The 22,404-nt window shown below is 43.0% G+C and overlaps 1 protein-coding gene across 1 annotated transcript in view; it reads right to left on the reverse strand.

Moving 5' to 3' along the window:
• Positions 1-759: 759 nt before the first annotated feature.
• LAMP1 (lysosome associated membrane protein 1) overlaps positions 760-22,404 on the reverse strand; it is a 289,289-nt gene continuing 267,644 nt past the window's right edge. Inside the window, exon 9 of the mRNA XM_085622500.1 lies at positions 760-1,874. Within this exon, the coding sequence (XP_085478626.1) occupies positions 1,735-1,874 (140 nt within the window). The 3' untranslated portion in view covers positions 760-1,734. The remainder of the gene's footprint in view (positions 1,875-22,404) is intronic.

Below are 22,404 nucleotides of genomic sequence, written 5' to 3' on the forward strand. Positions count from 1 at the left end.
TGCAAAAGCACCACAGAAGAGGGAGGAAGGGACTGGGCAAAAATAAGTCGGGTGGTAAAGCGACTGACGCAAAAGCAATACAGAAAGGGTGGGCTCAGGAATCAACACAGAGTGCAGGTGAGGGGAAAAAATGGCAACCACATAGTCGAGTACAACATGGAGGTGGGTGAGATACAGTGAGCATCAGAGGGGGAGAGAAGTATGAGGGAGACCACTTGAAAACACAAAATAAAAATTAGTGCTTGAAAAGCAAGCAGAGATATCAGCAAATCAAAATGACGGTAAAGAGGTAATACTCCTTGGGAGGGACAAACAGATTCATGAGCTGGAGGACAAATAAGTAGGAAAATGCGAGACATTGAAAGCCAACCACTGATAACCATTGGGCAGACTTCAGGTGCCATTATTTTCATGGTAAACTTCAAGATGCCTCACAACTGAGAGCGCATGCACTGTTGCAGAATCAATCTAAAAATGAAGTTCTCTGAATGTGAGCAGTGGACTGCTATACATCATCCATTCAAAAGGATAGAAAGAAAACTATGCACCAGTGGAGGGATAAACACTAGAAGAGGATGAAAGCCTTCAAGCCATTGAAGAAGCACACCAGTGAGTGACTGAGTCAACCAATGGTAAGCAATGGGCTGGTGCAAAGCCCACGGTACTGTTTTTGTATTCTCAAAAGAGTACTTAGACAAGAAAGCGCTTAAAGGTCTTTTTAGGATAAGAGACCTAAAAAGTGAAGCAACAAAACACAAAGAAAAAAAAAAAGAAGTCTTTATTAGCACTGTTAAGGCAATGCATACATCTGAACTCAGTATTAAAGTGCCCCGCATCCCACGCACCCACTCAAAAAACTTCAAGGCAAAAGATAAATTGACCTCTACTGTACAGAATTTGAGAAATACAGTCCTTGAAGTTTGAACACAAGTTGTAGTATGTAAATATATGTGCACATATGGAATATATACATACATTTACACACATTACATATGTACATAAAACAGATCCACAGTTAAACACTCAGTTTAAAGCTGGCGATGTGAAAAAAAACAAAAACAAAAAAAAGATCCGCATTAAACAAATCAAGTGATCACTCAAAAAAAAAAAATCAATATGGACTTTCAAACTTAAGTAAAATTCCCTATAGGATTGAAGTATTGCATTAGTAACTTACAAGTACCAGGCATTCTCTGGTGCTTTTAGCTGAATTTCATAAACAAGTCACACACCGAACAAAGATAATTTGCTGTTCGGAGTTTAATGTAGTCATTTTCAGAGATTACTGTAATTTAACATTAAAAAAGCCCACAAAGTTAGTGCAATTATCTGCAAAATTTAGTCAGACCGTAGAATGCAAAATGAAAGCTCCCTGGCCCAGTTATGGGAATAAATATTACGTTTTGTAGAGGAATAACTATATTGAGAGAAGTACTACACCAGCCATTAAAAAGGGATTTATCCAACACCAAAATCAGCAAATTGTTTTTAAAGCACTAATATTAGCAGGGTTTCTGACTTTGCGATACCCACTCAGTAAAATAGTTTATTCTAGATTGGAAATGATGGGCCTGTGCATAACCAACTAGGTTTTGAGATGGTTTCATAAGAAGCAAAAAACCTGAAAAACACTGCTTCCTTAAAACACTCAACCTGAACTCAACAGGCAAACGTTATTGGATTCTTGCTTTGAAGATGTTCAGTTGTGACTGAGGATCAGAGGCATTGGAATAATTAAATTGTTTGATATCCGGCATGGCTTCTCTTTCTGCCAATCAAATACGCAATTAGCACGATCAAAACGAGTCCTGCTAGAGCAGCGCCAACAATGATGGGTACCAACATGCTGTTTTCATCCAACTGGCATTCTTCCACTGCAGGTAAACAAAAAATGAAAACAATTACAACATTGGACACTGGATGCTAGGAGAACAGAGCTGTGGACTCTTACATTGTTACGGCAGAAAATCTAGAATATGCTCATATTGGAGAACTGTTAACTTCTGTTTGAAAAGCCTGTTCCAAGAACAAATTCCACTTGCTCCTTCTAGCCCCACCCCATCATCTCTAAACATCACATTGACAACTCATTCCTCCACAAATGCATACTGCCCCCCCTCCCAATAATAAATAAGACTCATGATTACAGCACGCATCAGGGTAAGTGTTCCTGAAGATCTGCATACTAGCGACTATATTCATCTTCAAACAATGGTGAGACTTCCATTCTTTCAACGTCACCCGACCTACCACTCACTTCACTTTGGTGGGCATTGCAGCATCTTGGAGTTGCACTGGGTTGTAAGCAACAGGTTTGAATACTGAATGTAATCAACATTAAACATCTGAAACAGAGTAACAAGGTCAGAAACTGCACCCTTTACTCAGTTCAGTGGATGGAGGAGACAAAGTAAAATGATAACAGGTAAATGGCAGACCATTGCTACCAGAACAGCCGAGCCTGCACATTCTGTAACAACTGTTCCACCAATGATCCTACTTACTCTCCGGCTTTACCAGCCTTCCCAACTGTTCCGGTCATTCAAAATCGGATCATGAGGACTATCATTCAGCCCTTTGCATTTAAGCCATCAATCAATGTCTGCCAAAATCAGAGGATCACAAGTCAAAGGGGCCACATTGTGAATAATGTCACAGTGCATCTCAAAACCCCAGCTGCTATCAAACAAAAGCAACATTCTAGAATGCCCATTGCTGGTCATTGTCTGAGCTGCAGGTCTGCGTAGACAGAAGTGTTTTTGATTTATACTGGATGGCCCGTTAACATCAGAGTGGATCCTTCTAAGCTAATTGGGATCTTAATTGAGTTGGCTAAGGGATGGTGATTGGTCCAACAGCACATCCAGGTGAAGTAATAATTTGTACATGTTATAGCTATTCAATCAAATCAGTGGAATACCGAGAAGTAACCGTACAGATCACACCGCAAGCTGATTTTCTCAAAGCGCTTTAAGCTTGATTGGGTTTTCATGAAAGGCAGCAACAAACAAAACCCATTGGAGCAGCAGACTGAAGTCTTACACATTGTTACAAACATCGCTCTGCCCAATATCTTCACATAAAAACTTTCAATAGTATGCTATATTTTAAAGCTTAACATCCATGATTCGCAAGGACTAACAAAAGTGCTTTTACATACAATATGGCAAACTGACCGAAATGAGTATATCTGAAAACAAAAGCTTCAGAGATTGTTAAAAAAAAAACAAGCAAAAAAAAAAATGTCTCCTACCACAGTGTCTAACTTGAGACTCAAAGTGGCCAATAACCAAGTACGACTGATTAGTAATGTTTTAAGTATTTGCCAGAAGTCATGCTGTAGACACGAACCACATCACTGGCGCGTATAACTGACTAATCTGATTGAGAGGAGATCTGTTCTCAGAATGATCCAGAATTAGAAATCCTCAAGAGTACGTGGCAATTGTAGTTTATTCCGGAGCACATATGCCGACAAAAAGCACCTCACACACATTCTCATACTGTAAAAAATTAGGATCTTATTTACAGCTGCGAAGGAGAATTCAAGAAGATGTATAGGTCAGTATTGGAGGATTAACTCTGATCAGAGATGGAGAACCCAGCCTCCTGAGAGTGCCATAAAGCCCCCTTTGTCATCGTACAGAGACGCAAAAGCTGGAGTAATGAGTATTTCATGACAAACATCGTAACAGTCAAGCAGTTGTATTTAACTGATAGGCATTGCACCAGATAATGCTGCAGGCCGATGAAAACATACAAAGCATAGGCAACGCTGCAGATCAGCAAGCAGTTTAATAATCAACAGTACGAAACCTTGAAAAAAAACTCAAAAAGTATGAAGCAGGCTGGGTCAGGTAGACTGGTGGCAAGTGATTAGATCCAATGGGTAGAAAGAGCACGAGGCATGGCCCAGGCAAAGACCAGACCAAGAGCGGGCCGGTCTTTGCCTGGGCTGAGGCCCCCCCCCTCATTTATTGGGAAGCCAGCAGGGCACGCCCAGTACTTAAGTCGCAACATAACAGCTTATTATTTCATACCTTTTCTTCAAGATTGATGGATATTTTAGCTATTTTATTGAGTTTGACCTTTGACTACTGGGCTTGAGGCGGTGAAAGTACTAAAATGGGGAAGCTTAAGGTTCTCTAAAGTCACTCTAGTGGAATGACCCCAGGAAAGAGTTGATTGGAAATTCCTAATAATATTTGCTCACCGTCACCTAAAAGGAAGCGGCAAGCAAAACGCATTGGTACAGCCAAGGGTCCTAAAGGTCCCTCTTATCCATAAATTAATCAGGATAGCACTGCTAACTCAGTTAACGAGTGCTGTAAATATGGATTTTACTACGGTGCTTGGCAAAATTAAAGATATAATTTTGCAAATTATTGCCTCCCTGATTGAAAGACTGTCTGCACTTGAGTCAGCTGTTAGAGCACACAAAAGGGATTGAGTCTATCAAGGAATCTAAATATCCCATAACCATATGGGACCTAAATTTTCAGGTGCGAATGCTCAAATTGGTAGAGCGGGGAAACAGCGCTTACATCGCATGCAGTACAACGGATGCGATCACAACACGGTCGTTACAACGACCGCGTTGCTACAATGTGAACCATTACAAAGCAAGTCGTTACAACAACTTGCTGTAGGGGGCGCGCTAAACTAAGGAATAGAATAATTTACTATTCCAACACCTTCCCTACTGTTGAGCCCACTGGAGTTGGAATAGTAAATGGTACTATTCCTAAGTCTAGCGCGACCCCTACAGCAAGTTGTTTAAACGACTTGGGTTTTAATGGTTCACGTTGTAACAACGCAGTCATTGTAACGACCGCGTTGTAATCGCATGCACTGTACCACATGCTATTTAATGACATTCGGAGAGAGATGGTCTCAACGCCCGACCTCGAAGTACTTGATATATGTGTTACTAAGCCACACCAGCTGCTCTCCCAACCTCTGGTACCTCAGGTATTGCCGCCTCCAAGCAATATAACGGGAGGTGAAAGGAGTCTTAGTAGACGTTTACATCGAATGGAGATGGGGCAGAACGGGGATGCAACAATAAGTAGAATCTCCCGGTCTAATCTACCTGCTGACTGATGGAGCAAGGAAAAAACTTGCTCGGATCAACCTGCCGTTAACAGACACTAACTAGTAGAAATCATAGATAAATGAAAATTAACATACATACGACATTGATACAAGGGGAAAAAAAGGCTTCTTGCTTGCTTAAATAAAGAATAATTCGCTACGTAATTAAAATCCCGCTTGAAACTGAAAATTGCTTTGCACATGCGCGAACCTGTCCTGCGTAACTAACCACATGACTAACCCATGTGAGAGGAAACTCTCACACATGCACAAAGAGTTGCTAACTGTAGGTCTCGAAGTACTGCATGTCCGGCATATGCTTGCCAGAATCTTAAGAGGTTTTTCGCTGCCAACTCTTTGCTTAAAGGAGAAATAACACGGATAGAGTAGAAAGGGGGGAGGTAAACAGGGATAACATATTTGAGAAATTAACATCTATTTATGATTCTATCGTGAATAGTGAACATTTTGGGCCTGATATGCTAAGCTGAAAGAAAGATGGCGGGTGAAGCGTAATGAAAGTTAAGTCTGCGCATTGAAGACCCGGAGTGACCCGCTGACCAGGACATGGGTCACCTGCCAAAACCCAAGGACGAGAGCTTGAGAAAAGAACCTCTACTGAAGAAATTATATTAAATTTGTATCCATCTATTGTGTGCGATGTATGGGAACAAGAAGTAATGATAAGTGAATAAATTAAGTGGGAAGGGTTTACTAAACAAAGAATTAGTTAAGGATTTTGGGATGACCGCATGAGGTGATGACAACTCCTCTGCCCCGGCCCAATCATAGTTCAGAATTCACAGACATTTGCAACCTTTGAGGGTGGGACATGCAAAATTAAAGGGTATAATTTGAGTGACTTAAGGTTAAGTAGAGAGAGATGATGAGAACTGCTGCTACAGAGAAGAACAGGCTGGGAAGATTCAATACTGAGAGCCAGCCTGATTAGATTGAAGATTTACTGAAGAATATCGAGGAGGAAGAGAGTGTAAGAGGGATGCGCTCCGGTGCTTCAGGTTTCTAGAAAGGTATAGTAAGTATAATCCTATCCTGCACCAGTCCTAAAGTCTTTGTCTCCCGACTCGTAATCAGGAGACCGCCATCAATCCTTTTGGCCAGGGGTTGCATTTCCTGTTCCATTTTGGTAACTATCACTCTACTTTAAATTTTGAATATTTGCTACTAGGTACAGATTGTGTCTTTTGTCTCTTCATCTATCACTCTTAAGTTCATTTTGATTGAATTAGTTGATAAAAATGATTGAATCTTACCTGGAGTCTGATTATTTTACTGCAAAGTTATAAGAAAGTTTTAATGAATTTTGTTAATATCACCATCAACTACTCGACTAATGGTCCATTGACCAAATGAAGAGTATTGATCTGTGAATATTATTTAGACACAGATTAAATTCAGGTCGAAGGAAATAAAACTTGACCCCCAGCAAAAGTCAGGAAATCAAAATGCGTAAATGGGCCCATTGTAAGTGATATTTTGATGTGTGAAAAGTTTATCCTGGCCTTTCGCTGGATCAGTGACTGCTGTCCCTATGTAGACCATTGACAGGGGTACCGTGTATTAGTGCTACTACTATAGAATCTACTGTTCAACTAGAAAACAAAGTATACCATTGGTGATCTAAAAACGCACACTTTAACTGCAAGGACTAGGACGACATTTTATTTGTTGGGAGGGTTGGGTGGATCAGACCCATGTCCACAACCCTAGAGGAGGATTGTGTTGTAATCAACTGTAGGTCTCCGGTTTTGGCTAAGCGATTAATTCTTAGATCCGATTCACTGCCTATTGTGGATACAGGTATCTATATTCTCCCACTCTTCTTTTTTTTCGATGCCTACAGCCCAATCATTTAATGAGAGGCAGCATAAAACACTACTCTAGTAGACACCAGCCTATCTCTACTGCTGATAGATTTCTATCCTTGACTGACTCGGATCAAAATGACTGACTCCAGGGCATTCCCCTCTGCTGTCTTAACTATCGGCCCCTTAGCTTGGCTCGGAGTACTAGTGAATTACCCACTGAGACTACACCCTTTCGCGGGTTGGGACCATCGCTGAGAGTCCTTAGCTGGAATATTGCTGGCATAAAAAGATAAGCTGGTGGGCCAAGAATGGCTTAATTTTATCATTCAATTTGACGTTATTATGCTCCCGGAAACCTGGGCCCAAGAGCCGGTCGACTGGGATGGCTATAAAATCTTCAATGTGGCAGCAACGAGTTCCCCTGTGCATAGGTTGCAAAGTGGGCTAACCATTGTGGTTTCAAGCAATTAAGTGCCATTCCAGTTTCCCTGAGACACAATGGGATACAGATCTTATTAGGTGATTCTCTCTAAAGATTTCCATCTTTTCCTGGTGAATTTTTATAATCCTAGCAGCGATCCTGGGTGTCAGATTGAGGTTCTTTTTGAAGTAGTAACTATTCTAGAGGCTAGATCATATGCCTATTTTAAATCTTTCAACATTATAGGTGGGGATTTCAATGCTAAGTCAGGTGTTAATCCAACTGATTGTAACCCCTTTGTAGCTGAAGATTCTCTGATGAAGGGTTTAGGATCTGGTCAAAGGGGTTGCAAGCTAATGGATGCCCTTGATCAGGCAGGTTTAAGAAATGTTATGTCTAGGGGGCGCAGCTCTTCCAAGGAATTGCCCACTTTTGTGGGACAGGGGAAAGGCACTATTATGGACTATGTTTTCATGTCAAGGTTGCTTGACGACTGTCAGCCCAGGGATGGTAAATAAAACACGTTTCAGCAACCATAATCCAATAGAAATTAGGCTAGGAGCAAACGCCACTTTGGGCGCAAACCCCGATTCAGGTCGGACAGGTTTAACCGTGAAAGATAAGGGACTTAGGGGGAAGTGGCCAACTTCCTAATCCCAAACCTAACCAAGTCTATAATTAGTTACAATTTAGGCATTATTATGGAGCCCTATTAGCTCTAGAACCATCACCTCCCACAATTTTGGAAGCTTTTGACAAATTAAATAGTTCTACTAATACCATTATGAAAAATATGTCGATCTAACTTAGGGGGTCAAAATTGGGCTTGTTTGATAAAGCATGCAGGCAGGCCAGCTAGTACCTGCGTAAGGTTCTGAATTTCAAACCTCGCAACCAGGATACCATCAAGGAAGCAAGAAGGGCATGCAAATTTGCTATCGGGAAGCAGAAAGTTGAGCTTAAAGAGGCCTCTTGGGAACAGTTTGTGTCTACTTCTACCACTGGGGACTCTAGGGTTTTTTGGGAAGTGGTCAATGGAAGGCAGCCCATTGTCGGAGTTTAGGAAGCCATTGGTTCTTCCATCTCCCCAGCTCACTCGGTGGCTCATTATCATAAGATCTATGCTCTGGATACAGCTGTGCCCATAGCTATGGATAAAGATGGTGGCTTGTACCCACTTGAGATCAGGTTTGATCCCGAGGAGGTTTATGCAGCTATGATAGGCAGCACATCCAACAAAGCCCCTGGCCCAGATAGGATACAAATGGACTAATACATGGCAGAACCTCATCTCTGGTCCTCTGATTTAACTAATTCAGTTAATGCTGTGGCCCAAAGAGGCTTACCTCCCGTCTTGGAAATCTGCTACCGTAGTCCCAGTCTTCAAAAATGGGAATAGGCAGGATCCCATCTGTTACAGAACAATCTCCCTGCTAAACTCAGTTGTGAAGGTGTTAGATCATATATTCTTAAAGCGTGTAGAAGCCTAGGCCCAAGCCAATGACATTTTCCCTGTCCCATATAGATTTAGCGAAGGTATGGGCACTCTGGAACAATGTATGAACCTTAACCTCTTGATAGGTAAATATGCAGTGGCGAAATAGGGGTTCATTTTTCTTGCACTCATGGACCTCAGCAGCGCTTTTAACAAGGTAAACCGGTCTATGCTTTGGGATATTCTGGGTGCATTAGGACTACATTCCCACTTGGTTAATTTTCTTAGAGTCATACATGGACGTTTATGCCCGTGTCAGATATGGTATGGAGAGGGTATGTACCTAAGCATTTAGTCTCCCGCTGGGGTAAGGCAGGGCTGTGTGATGGCACCAATTTTTTAATTTTTATATATTAATAGTTTGAATACCTGTCTGATAGACAAAGGGGTTGACCTGCCCATGAATAAGTCAGTTAGTGTGCGCTCCCTGCCCTACGCTTATGACGCAGTGTTAATGACTAAAACGGCAAATGGGCTAAAGCTATTGGTTGATTTTTATTTTATGGAGGACTTAGACCTGGAAACAAACATCTCCAAGACTCACTATATGGTTTGTGGGAGGAAGACCCATTGATATTAAGGGGTGAACAATTACTAGGATCCTTTTCCATATCTGGGAGGGTCTTGACTATCAGAACAATTGGCTTACCTGCAGATCTAACCGATGCTCTAAATTTATACAATCTTTTAGTGCTCAGTTTAGATTTTCCTAGTCGATAGGCAAATAACCCATTCCGCCCCTATTGCAAATTTATAGAATGAAAGGCCTCCCAGTGTTGACTTACAGTGCAGCAATTTGGGGGTACTGTAACTGCAAGCTGACCCAGCAAGAAGAGGACAGATTTTGTAGATACTTGGGCCTGGGTATAAATAGTGCATCCTTTTTTATTCATGAAGAATTGGGATTGGATATAAGGAGGATCAAGTTAAACAGGACCCCATTGTTACTTTGGATCTCAGTATGGTGTGATAAGAGAATGAATTTTAACAAGGGCATGATGGAGGATTGAAATATAGTAAAATAACCAAAGCTACATGTGGCAAGGTTTTATGCGCAAATTAATTCACAATAATCCCCACTGTCAAATGCAAATAATATCAAATTGTATGCTCCAAGGAAGAGGGCAGCCACTCATACCCCCAACAATGGACCAAAAGAATCCAGTCCTCCAGCCAAAAAAAAAAGTTATCCTGAGCACCACTCAATATATAATGTGAAATCAAAGTCCAGTCTGTCGTCTTTCAACTCAGTTGTTTTATTCTTAAAACATTCCCATCACAGATCTCTATTCATCCTTCCTGTACAAGCAAGATCTTCTCCAGGTAGCAAAATAGCAAACACGTGTTTTGTCAGATAGGATGCGTCCGCATCTCTGACTTCATCAGGGCTTATAAAATCTCTCTATTCCAGTAATAGACTGCTTGAGAAAGACTTCTATACAATCACTAGTCTTCCATAGTCCTCCATCTAGGATATACAGAAACCTCAAAACGATTTCTCTGACTCGAGTGGCAGAGAGTACTCCTCACTCATCTCACCGGCGTTCTGCTCCATTTCTGTATATCCTGGATGGAGGACTATGGAAGACTAGTGCCATGAATGCAAGATCTCGCCTTTAAATCAGCCACAAAATGACAAGTATTGCATGACATGGGACTCTTTGTGACATGCAATGATTCAGACCATGTATGCAGTTCCATTTAAGACAGAGTCTGTCTTGATCTGCTTGTCTACTAACTAACAATTGACCAAAAGTGGTAATCTCATTTGATTTTGAAATGGGACAGTAGAATGGACAACCTCCAAAAAGTAGTCATGGTATACTAGAACGGTGCATTGAGATGTCACAGTACATCATTTTCAGGGGTTTGTGCACAGATTGCTAGGTTGAGAATACTGCATATAATATCAGGCTGCCGGTCTTGATTTGGGGGTGGGGGCGGGGGAATTCTAAGTTACAAAATCTTCATTCCTACTGAAAAAGCTTTCATTGGATTGTTTTAAATATCACCCATTCTGGAACTCTGTGGTAGGATACAGGTAGATTGTTTTTAGATTCAATGGTTTTTAATATTTGTTAGCACAATGAAACAGAACATCTCATCAAGTGGTAGCAATCAATAACAGACCTCCCTCCTCCACCCTAAAAATCCATCCCAGACAATGCACATACAAAATGAAAAGCTTCATCGCATATAGGTCTTCTAAGACCAAAGGTGTTCCACATCAACATACAATAGTGGAGTTGATTAATGCCAAGACTGAGGGCTGGCCAGGCCTCTGTCGTCCTTGCTTTAGCAAGATGGGACCGGATTTCATAATCTGGTAAAAAGATTATATTTATCTGGAGAAAATCATTTTTCATTGGTGAAGGGCTTCATATGAGAAGCTGTTGTGGGGCAGAAGTATATAATATGCTGTGTGGGGCATGTATGTGGACGGGAATGTCCTCTACATAGTAAATGTTTGTGTATCCCTTCCCTTAATGCCCAAATGCACAGAAAACCGGTATCCTGACTTTGTTTTAGCTGCGGCACCACACAAATCCAGCATGGTGCCTAGGCCTCACAATGGAAATGCGGGGTCTGTACATCAGTCTAGGACCTGGAGGTGTGCACGACTACTGTCCATGCTCTGGATAGTTTGCATTAAGTGGTGGTGATAATAGTTTTTGTGAATCAATGTGACCAGGTCTTTTTTCCTATCAAGGAGAGTGCCGACTGCTGGCTCCTCTCGTGTAAAGTTCCACTACTTTGGTAAAACTCTGTGTGATGAAAGTCTGAGTACTGAGACAAGCATGATCCCTTATGCATTGCCCTGGTTTAGCATTGAACAAGATGAGGGAGTACAAAGGGTCGCCAGAAAGTGGAAATGTATTTGACTTAATTTCTATGGCTGCAGGGTGGAGACAAAGGTACTCCAGTGAGGAAGGATGTAGACATGGCTGCCCCTCATTCATTAGGTTTTTTTTTTTTGTTGCAGCAAAGTTCTGCTGATTAGCTCGGAGTACTGCCATTTGGTAGATGGTAGTAGTGAGGGGTTGGACTGCAATTAGTTGTTCTAGAGGGTATGCCCTTTTGTCAGTCCCTCATTACTGAACCAGCAAGGCTGATGACCGCTAGGTAAACAGATCTGATTTCACAGAGCCCTTGTTCTGGATACATTGGTTTGCAGCTAGCATCACTGTACCAGCTATGAGGCATCATCTGCCACAATGATTGTGGAACAGCTAGAACATGACATTTGAAAGAACCAACCCAAAGTGGTTCTGAAACCTTGCGCAGTGGATCCACATCCCAGGTGAAAAATGTGGATAAAAGTGGTATCCAAACCACCACACTTTGATTCAGTTTCAAGTATTCAAGTATTTTCATGATCAAGGATAGGGGTGCTAAGCAGAGTACCCCACAGATTGTCATTCAGACAAAAGCCCTTTTTGCACAGCAGTCAGTAAACCAGTGGTTAGAAGACATTATTTGAAGTGTGCATTTTCTTCTGGAAAAGCAGAGTGACCTCCTGGAGTCTCAAAAGATTGCCAGTCGACAGAGAGGAGGAGTTTGCTTGGCCATGCAGGAGGCAAGACTGTCCAAGAGAAGTTTAGTGCATTCCCAGGGAAAGGAACAGCTAAAAGAATTGATGAAATATATATATTTAAAAAAAGGAAAGAGCTAAACATGTGAAAGGGTTACACAAGCCTTCCTGTTCAGTACTTTCTTTGAACTGCACCAAGGCTTTGAACTGCCAGATATTTAAGAGACGGGCTGCTGCCGCCAAAGTCTGAATCAGAGATTCCTTGTTGCTGCCGATACAGAAGCCCTGACCGGCCCAGAAGCTATAGCTGCCAAAGACACAAGTGACAACCAGACTGAGGCTGCGCATAGCTATCTAAGCGCCCTGTCTGCACCTGGCCTAGGGAGGCCACTACTGAATGACAAGTGTCGACATGAGAGCCTGCTGTCCTAATCCAACCCAGCAGTCATGTTCCGAGTGCTGTTGCTGCCACGGCCCCACAGTACAAAAGATGCTGTGATAGCAGGCTGCTAAATGAGTCTGACACACACTGCCAAAGCTGCATCCACAGTAAGGCATGCAACTCTGGGACATAAACTGTGAATGCAACGACTGACTGAGGAAGCATAGGAATTCTTAAATACAAAATGTAAGACTTAGAGCGAACATGAATTGAAGATCGGCATTTGTGTTATTGCGATTTCCCTCTCAAGGGAATCACTTTCGTCAAACAAGAGATTAGGCAGGTCTAAGTTTTCAAAGGAGGAGTATTGCCTAGTCAGCAAAGCATCAGCCAGCGAGGTGTAAAGGATGAAGGTTGCAAGTTCTCTCACAATTTCTTTTGGGGATATGATCAATTGGCCTGGAGTGTTTTTGAACTGCAGAAACTGCAGTCGACTCTTACCTTCACATCGAGCTTGCAAGCCTAACAGTTTATGCTCTGTTTTAATAGTCTCTATTTCAGTCTGGATAAGACTAATTCAGCCCTAGATGTGATTAACCAATTCAAATTAAATGTTGCTTTTTCAATCTTTCATAGTGCAGTATCTGACAACTTGGAATTATATAATGAAGAATCTCATAGTATGCTCCAAATGTATTTGCTTTGAAGCAGTCACCTTCTCTACTGCAGAGTCCCTCATATTACCCCTCAGATAGGTTTTACCTACTGCCCAAAGGAGCTGGCTTGATGATCAAATATTTCAATTCAGGGGCAGAAGTGCTGTGGTAGTAAGTTCTCCTCTGATTGTATGTAGTTGGTGACATTCATACTCAACATTCTTGTTCAAGTCACTAGAGGGCCCACATCAAGTTGTAGGAATAGAGATTAGTGAACAGAGTTTCCTCCTTCCATTATAGACCAGCTGGTTAGACGAGGGAGCAAGAGAAGTGAAATCAGGAAGTAGTAGGTTCTCGTACCAGTTCCATAAATTGAAGAAAGGAAAGTACTAGCTCTCTTGAATTTGTTCGTTGCCAAGAGTCTATAGAAATTCCCTGCCTTTCTACCCAAACTGGATGATTTCCCAGGCACATACAGAACAGGGTCATTTGTTAGGTTTCAATTCATCTCAATGACAATTTCAGAGTTATTGAATTCCACCATTAGGCGGTTCTATGAAGCAAGGATGTTAGATTGACGGCACTGGGAAAATATAGGCATACACTGTACCAGCTACAAAGGTAAACAGCTGGGATTTGATCTTAGACCCAGAAAGGGTAGCAGGGGCAGAAGGGTTTTCGGACTAATTTTAATAATTGGGTAGGGAAAATGTTCTGCAAAAGAGGATGCCAACAGTATTCTTTTGGGCACTGGAGCATAAAGGAGCTTCATCACCCAGCAAGCGTGATGGTATGAAGGGGAAATGAAGATTAGACACCCTTTTTCACCCAGTTTTACACAGGGTTTTTCAATTTTTGGCAAAGTGGTGGCTTTCCAGTAACCTATGCTTAGAGTTTGGGTATTCAGATAATTTATTCGTTTAATGTGGCTTTTAAAGCTATGCGGTTTAAAAGTTGAGCGATAACGCTGAACAGGTGCTACATAGTTATTCAATAACAGCAGCCAGATGAGAACAGTTGTAGTGAAAAATTAATAGTGTTGCAATGGACAGTTAATGATTCTCCTCGTGGAGTCTTTTCCTTTGAACTCTACAGGGGTCTTTAACAGGATGTATGAAGGTGTGGTGGCACCAGGTCGCTACACATCAGGGAAGGATTATGTTACCCTGTAAGCATCTGTTCTTGTTATGTAGAGCTGTATATTCACATGCTTTGCATACTCCTGCAATCTAGTGTTGGGTCCGGATGTTTGAAAGTTGTTTTGTCTTCGAAGAAGTGTTTTCCAGTCACGAGGCAAAGCGACTCCTTTCGGTGATGATGCGCATGGGCATCAACTCCATTGTTTGATCGTTTTCCCGCAAGAGAGTGAGAATGGAGTAACGGGGTAGTATACAGATGTCCATGCGTATGTTATCTGAATAATAAGAACTGCAATAGCCACAAATGTCCGGGGGGGAAGGGGGGGGGGGGGTGTTCCGGGAGGGCACAAGTTAATCTGTAGCTCTACAGCCAAGAACAGATGCTTACAGGGGAAGTAAAAATCCGTTTGAGGCATGTGTGCTGTAGATACACGTGCTTTGCACAGACAATAGCAAAACTCCTCCAAAAGCGGTGGCTAACCAGTGAGTGTTGCAGTTGTTTGAAAAAGTGTTTTAGCACCGCTTGTCCTACATTAGCTCGTTGACGTGCTAATACATTCACACAATAATGTTTGGTAAATGTGTGTGGTGTGGACCATGTAGCTGCCTTACATATGCCAGCTATGGGAATGTTACCTAAAAAGGCCAAAGATGCCCCCATCTTGTGAGTAGAATGTGCTCTAGGAGGTACAGTGAAAGTTTTTAGCTTTAACATAGCAAGTATGAATACATTTAACAATCCACCTTGAAATACTGGATTTAGATAGGTTTCCCTTTATGAGGGAGAGTAAAGGCAACAAAAAGTTGTTTTGCGAAAATCTTTTGTCCTATCAATGTAGTATAATATTGCTCTTTTGACATCAAGTGTGTGAAGAGCTCTTTCTGCTACAGAATCAGGTTGAGGGAAGAACACAGGTAACTCAACTGACTGGTTAATGTGAAAAGCAGAGACTACTTTTGGATTTGTACCAAGAGCTAGCCTATCTGTATGAAGCTGAAAGAACGTTGCTTCTAAGGTTAATGCCTGCACCTCACCAACCGTCTTAATGAAGTGATAGCAATTAAGAAGGCAACCTTCCATGAACGAAATTGTAAGGAACAATTGTGTAATGGCTCAAGGGGTAAGCCCATAAACCTTGAAATAACAATTTTGTGGTTTCAGACAGGTCCATGTGGTACTCTGGGTGGTATTATTCTTTTAAAGCCTTCCATAAAGGCTTTGATTACTGGAACTTTGAATAATGATAAAGGTTGCCGGCTTTGAAGATCTGCAGCCACTGCTGCAAGGTGTACTACGATAGATGTGTAGGCTAAACCTGCTCGCTGTAGATGTAAAAGATAACAAATGATATTTTGTATAGCTGCATCTAGCGGATCTATAGAGTTATTGCAATATAGGACACATCTTTTCCATTTTGCTGCAAAGCATGCTCTAGTGGTAGGTTTCCTAGCGTCTTTATGAATGGTCATACAATCATGTGTTAAGTTTAAATAACCAAACTGACTTCAGGAGCCAATCGCTAGGTTAAGGTCCTTGGGATTTGGAAGTCTGAATTCTCCATGGTTCCGTTTTATGTTATTTGCACTTGCAGCGCGCACAGATACTCCGAGGAGTGTCCCAGAGCGAGCATGGAGAGAGGGAAAGTGAGCACAGAACGCCTGAAGATTCGTTTAAGTAAAGAGATTAGTCTTCAATTTTTATTTTTTAAATAGACAGAAGTCTGGAATACTAAAGAGAGCCAGAGGGAATGCGTTCCAGGCTGTGGCAGCTCTGACAGCAAGTGAGCTGCCCCCCATTCTAGTGAGCCAGAAGCAGGGATTATGGGCCAGGAACTGAGAAGATGAACGAAGATCTCTGGCGGGGGCATAGAACTGGAACATCTTCCATAAGTAGGAGGGGCCACAGTCCTGCAATGCACGATGGACCAGGGCCTTAAACTGGACTAGATTAGCCACAGGCAGCAAATGAAGTGATCGCAAATGCTGTCTGACACTGCTTCTCATCGGGATGTTAAAAACATGTCTAGCAGCAGCATTTTAGGCAGCCTGTAATTTATTAATAAGGTAGCCCGGCAAGCCAGCATACAGAGCATTGGCGTTATCGAGCCGCAAAAGTTTCAGGGCCCTGGTCACTGTTTACTTAGCTGCTCTGGGGAAAAGTGGGAGAATTTTCCTAAGGGTTTTAAATAACCCAAAGCAGTTCCCCGCTCGCTTCTTAATCTGGGTGGAAAAAGAAAGATTCTCCTCAAACCAGACTCCCAAATTTTTTGCGGGTTGTCCCGTTGCAGCTGGCAAGGGAAAATCTGCTGGCCATAGAGTTCTTGAACTGGGGAGGTAAGGTCCCATAGAGGAAAATTTCAGACTCATCCTCATTGCATTTAAGCTGTGCTAAGGAAAGCCATTGAAAGACTGCAACGAGTCAATTTTTGGCCAGTAACAGGGAGCAGTCGGATTTCCCCCAGGTAAACAGCAGCAGAGTATCGTTAGCATAAGCTATAATTTTGGCTCCCAGCTCTTCAGCCAAATAAAGCAGAGGGGTGACTTATAGATTAAAGAGAAGGGGGCTCAGGGAGGACCCCTGTGGCACCCCAGTGGTACCCCAGTGGTCACCTCCTGCGGTGAGAATAGGGGGAGCCATACTTGTTCGGTGCACCCTTCCAGGAAGGATTTAAGCCAACTCAAGGCAGCTCCCGAAATCCCCAAGTCCGCAAGGCGGGTAAGCAACAGAGTGGGGGAAAGTATCGAATGCTGTTGAGATATCCACAAAATAAGAGCTGCCCTCCCTCCCGCATCCAAACATTTCTGAATAGCCTCCGAGACATCCACCAAGGCAGACTCAAAGCTAGAGGAGGCTCGGAATCCGGATTGAGCTAGATGAAGTAGGTCGGCCCCCTCAATGAAGTCTGTGTTTAACCACCTTTTCGCAGGCTTTCGCCATAATAGGAAGGGAGATAGGGTAGTAGTTGACTGGTTCAGCGGATCTAGCGCTGGTTTCTTTAAAAGGGGCAGAATCTTAGCCTGCTTCCATACTAAAGGAACAAGGGCCTCCTGAAGAGACAGATTGATAAGTCTGTTGGCTTAAGGGTTCACTGTCTCTGCGACCGAGGTCAGAAGTCTGGCTGCACAGGGATCAGTGGGAAAGCCTGACTTCAAGGCCTTAAGGATCTAGTGACTAAGGAAGGTAAATAGGTAAAAAAGCCGTCAGGGAGGAAAACTATGTGGCGCCGGCGAGGGCCTGGTCATAGAGTGATCACCTAAAGTAAAGAAAGCCTGGATAGAGCGAACCTCATCAATACATTTTGAAAGTACCTCGCACCAAGCGTTTGACGAGGGAAGTGTGACAGATTAAGTCCTAGGGGCCATAAAGTTCTGGACGATTGAGAATTCTTTAGAATTGTTCCTCGCTAGATCGATGCGATTCGCATAGTAAAGGCTTCTGGCCTGATCTATAGAGGTATAGTACAGGTTCTTGACTTTCCTAAGGTTCAGTTTCACCAAAGGGCAATAGTCCAGCAGCCAAACACGTTCTACCCTTTTTGCAGTGTTTCTGCAGTCTAAGCTCATTCGAAAACCATGGCTGGGATGGGGAATCCCTGGATAGTTTGCAGGGAGCCGTGGGAGAAGAACGGGCCACTGCCCTCTTGATCCAACTGGAGAAGTTTTCAACAGCATCCTCCAAGTTAGCAGTTAGGACTGGTCTGGACTCAGCTAGAGCGCAGCTGACAATCATCGGGTCTATTTTAGCAAAGGCCGGGCTTTGACCGGCATTGCGTGGGGGAATACTACCCTCCAGAACCCAGGAAAATTATATTAGAAAGTTATCGGACCAGGGCACCGGCAGAGGATCCTCCACCTTGATAGGGAAGTTGGAACAAATAGGATCAAGGATATGTCCACCTGAATGTGTCGGTGCCCTGACCCATTGAGTAAACTGGGCTAGATTAAGAGAGTCAATGAATTCCCTTGTGTCTCCCAAATCATCTTTATCTAAATGGATGTTCAGTTTTCCCAGAAAGAATTAGTCAATGCGCGGGGAATGATAAAATCAGCCAGCTTTTTGAGAAATGGCCCTGCAGGCCCAGGGGGCCTGTAAACCAATGTACCACCCAGCGAGACGTGTGGGAAGATATTAACACTAAAATCGAAGACATCACACTCTCCTAGCTGAAAGGACTCCACACAGCGAAAGGCGCATTTATCGCTCAAGATGACCGCAACACCACCACTTCTCCAGACTTTGCGATCAACCAGGGAAATATTAAAACCACCAGGTATCGCCAACTTAATGTTAGGGTTTGAAAAGTCATTGAGCCAGGTCTCGGTAACAAATAATAAAATCGACCTTTTAATCAGACAGGAGATCAAAGATATCCTGGTGGCGTCTGCCTAGTGATCGCATGTTAATCAGGGCTGCTCTAAACATGGGGCCCTTTCCACTGCCTCTGGAGAAGGACTCTGGGTGCTGGGGTGCATCCATGCCAGGGTGAAACCACGACGAGTGCACACGGAAGGGGGAAAAGGATAACGCCTCCCACCTGGTAGACTGGAGGAAAGGCGGAGGTCGAAGCAAAAAAAGATCATTGCAGCTATATGTCCGACGGATAGAATGGTTCGGCAGCAAATAGGCAGCATGGCTGGAGCTGGCCGCTTCCTGGCCGCTTCCGGGACGCTGACAGGCGCAGACAGGCTTGCCTCTGGCACGTTATCGCCTAAGATATACTTGGGCCTTGGTGTAAATTGAGGAAAACTAGAGCGTCTCCCCTCCAAGATGGCCACTGAAAATGGCCCACCGGAAGGGGGTGGACACACGTACTTCCTGGAAGGAGCGACTCCCTCCACTCAATCACCAAACTAATTGGTGTGGTGGACAGGGGAGCTGTCAGTTGTAAATGTGCACCTCACCTTGTGAGAGATGCATAACTTGTGGAGTAGGGTCGATAAAGGACTGCTCTGTTGATAAATTGTGGGTTCCACCACTGCAGAGAGCGAGGAGTGCGGCTGCCTACCAACACTAGATATGTTAGTTGAACCTGTGATGGATTCCACCGACGTGGCAAACATTCTGGTAGAGGACGCATGTTTAGTCTTGCATGAGGCACTATGGAAATGCTGGAGGCAATCATCCCTAGTAACTGCATGAAGGGTCTGGCTGTGAGAGTGGCTGTTTTGAAGCTGTAGTAGTAATGTTTGAAATTTGTGAACTCTGGTTGCATTAGGATATGCTAGAGTCATCTGAGTGTTTAGTATGGCTCCTAGATATGGCTGTATCTGATTGGTTTAAAGGTCTGAGATCCAATATTGGTCTTAAAGAACCGTCCTTTTTGTGAATTAGGAAGTATAGTGAATATACTCCTGAACCTTGTTGTAATGGGATGAGTTATAAAGCTCCTTTTGTTAGAAGAGCTTGTACTTATTGTTTGAGCATATGTTTGTGTTCCAAAGACAGTTTGTGAATGTGAGGGGGAAAGTTGTAAGGATTGCTTGTGAGTTCTGGGCAATAACTATGATGGATAATGTGCAACACCCATTTGTCTGTAGTTATTGACTGCCAAATGGGAAGAAAGAGATGTAACCTTACCCCGACCGGTGATGAGTGTTCATGGGGAAGTGATATTAAGATACTGTTTGTTAATGGATGGGAAGGGACGTGATGGGGTACCCCTACCTCTAAATCAACCTCTATAGAATCCTAGCGAGGGGGAGGGGGGGGGGGGGGGGGGACTGTTTTATACAAAGATGAGGTGGCATCTGAGGTATTAGTTTTGGAGCCCCCTCTGTAGAAGGCTCGACGAAAGGAAAATCTAGTAGCCGGAGACTACAGTGCTCCCATTGATTTTGCCACTTATGCCTTTTTTGCGAACAATTGGTCTGAGGTCCAAAAAGATGTTCTTTGTCAAATGGTGTGTTAAGGATAGTTTGTTGAACTTCTGGTTTGAAACCAGAGATTCTAAGCCATGCATGTCTCCTTAGTAGGCTGCTGGTATGGACTCCACTAGCTGCAGTATCTGCAGCTTCCAGAGCACATCTAATAGATTAATTGGTAATAAGCTTGCCTTCTTGCACGATTTCTTACCCTTTTTTCATGTGTTCTTCCGGGAGATATTGTAATAATTCTTCCATCTCATCCCAGTGTGCCCTATCATACTTAGCCAACAGCCCTTGAGCGTTGGCTATGCGCTAATGATTGGCTGATTGAGCGGCTACTATTTTGCTGGAGGCATCTATTAAATTTGATTCTTTATCAGGAGGAGGTGCCTCTACTGAAGTTTGTGATTTTCCCTTTTACTTGTGCTTGAAACTACTAAGCCATCTAAAGGCAGCTGACCCTTCATAAAGACTGGGTCAAATGGTGGGGGTTATTTTTTTATCCACCCTAGGTGTTCGGGTAAGTGCCCTAACTGGATCCTTAAAAATAGTCTGCATGCCTCATCATACCCTTTAAAATAGGCATGGATTGAGATGTTCTTTGTGTGTTTCCTAAAGTCTCAAAAATATCCTCTTCTAGGTCTTCATGTAATGTGACACCATGTTAAGTGGTTGCTCTAGCAATTAGCTCCTGTTATGTATTATCAGGAGGGGAAGGATTGGCTGGATAGATATATATATATATATATATATCTGGATCTGTGTGTCCCGGTGGGTCTATATAGTCCTCCCATGGATCAGGTAGTGGGTGATTATCAGTGTGCTCATCTCCTATATTAGGATTTAGATCAGGAGAGCCTGGAGGTGGAATATGTAAAGGGTCTAAAGCTGGTATGCGAGGTACTGGTAGAGAGGGTGGAGTGGTTTGAGGAATGTTAATAGGACTAGTAGCCATGTCCTTTTTTGGAGGGATTCTGCATTGTGTTTTTTTCTTTTGGGAGGTGGTACCACTGGCATAGTTGTAATGTGTCCAGTTTGAGGATTACTATGTGTCTTCTGCTTTGTATCAAGCTTTTGCTTAATTTTTTCCAAGACTCTGATCCGGTGTCTTTCTGTTTTGGAGCTGGATTTGTTAGTTATACTTTGATCCCGAATGATTCGGCATCGAAGGGGTGTCATCTTGGTTCAAGCTCGAACTGGAAGGCTTGTCGTGCTATTTTGGTGCCACGCCAGTAGGTGGGGCATTGGAATCAGTCTAGGTGCTTACCAAGGCCTGATGGCAGTGTTGGCCCAATAGCCTTGGTCAGAGTGAGTTTGGTGGGCAAAGGGGCTTTGTTTCTCAGAGCACCCTGTCCAGATGGAACGCCGGGGGACTCCAGCTCGATCTCAAACTCTGAATCAGAGTCTCAAACAGAAGAAAACAAGTTACTTGCCTGTAACTACAGTTATCCAGTATTGGTATCTTTAATAGATTCACATGCCTGAATCATTCGCTGAGGCGGGAGTCCCACGGTAAATAAAAAAGTAGCGCTAAAAGAATTAGTAGTAGGCCCCAAAGAAAAAGGCCTAGATCTTAGCAGCCTATCTACATCATTATGCAAAAAGAACCAAATAATTGGTACCAACCAATCAGCACCCTCTAGAACCCTCTCAGCAGAGCCAGTTCTCCTCAGATATTCCTTAGCACAAGTGGGAAGTAAATGTCCCAAAACAGAGAACTGACTTTACGGGGAGGAGGGTGGGTGCATGTGAATCTATGAAAGATACCAATACTGGATAACTGTAGTTACAGTTAAATAACTTGTTTCCTTATCCAGTATTGGGGTATCGTTCATAGATTAACATGCCTGAATCAGAGTAGCAAGCAGTATACCAAGTATAGAGTTGTTTGCGGATGGTGGGAGACTAGTGCTAATACACTCCCAATTGCATCCACTACTTGTTAACAAGAGGTATAAGAAAAAACAACCTTAAAATTCAAAACATGTAAC

Source organism: Triturus cristatus, chromosome 8 (genome assembly GCF_964204655.1).
Source record: "Triturus cristatus chromosome 8, aTriCri1.1, whole genome shotgun sequence".
In the NCBI taxonomy this organism is placed as follows: Eukaryota; Metazoa; Chordata; class Amphibia; order Caudata; family Salamandridae; genus Triturus; species Triturus cristatus.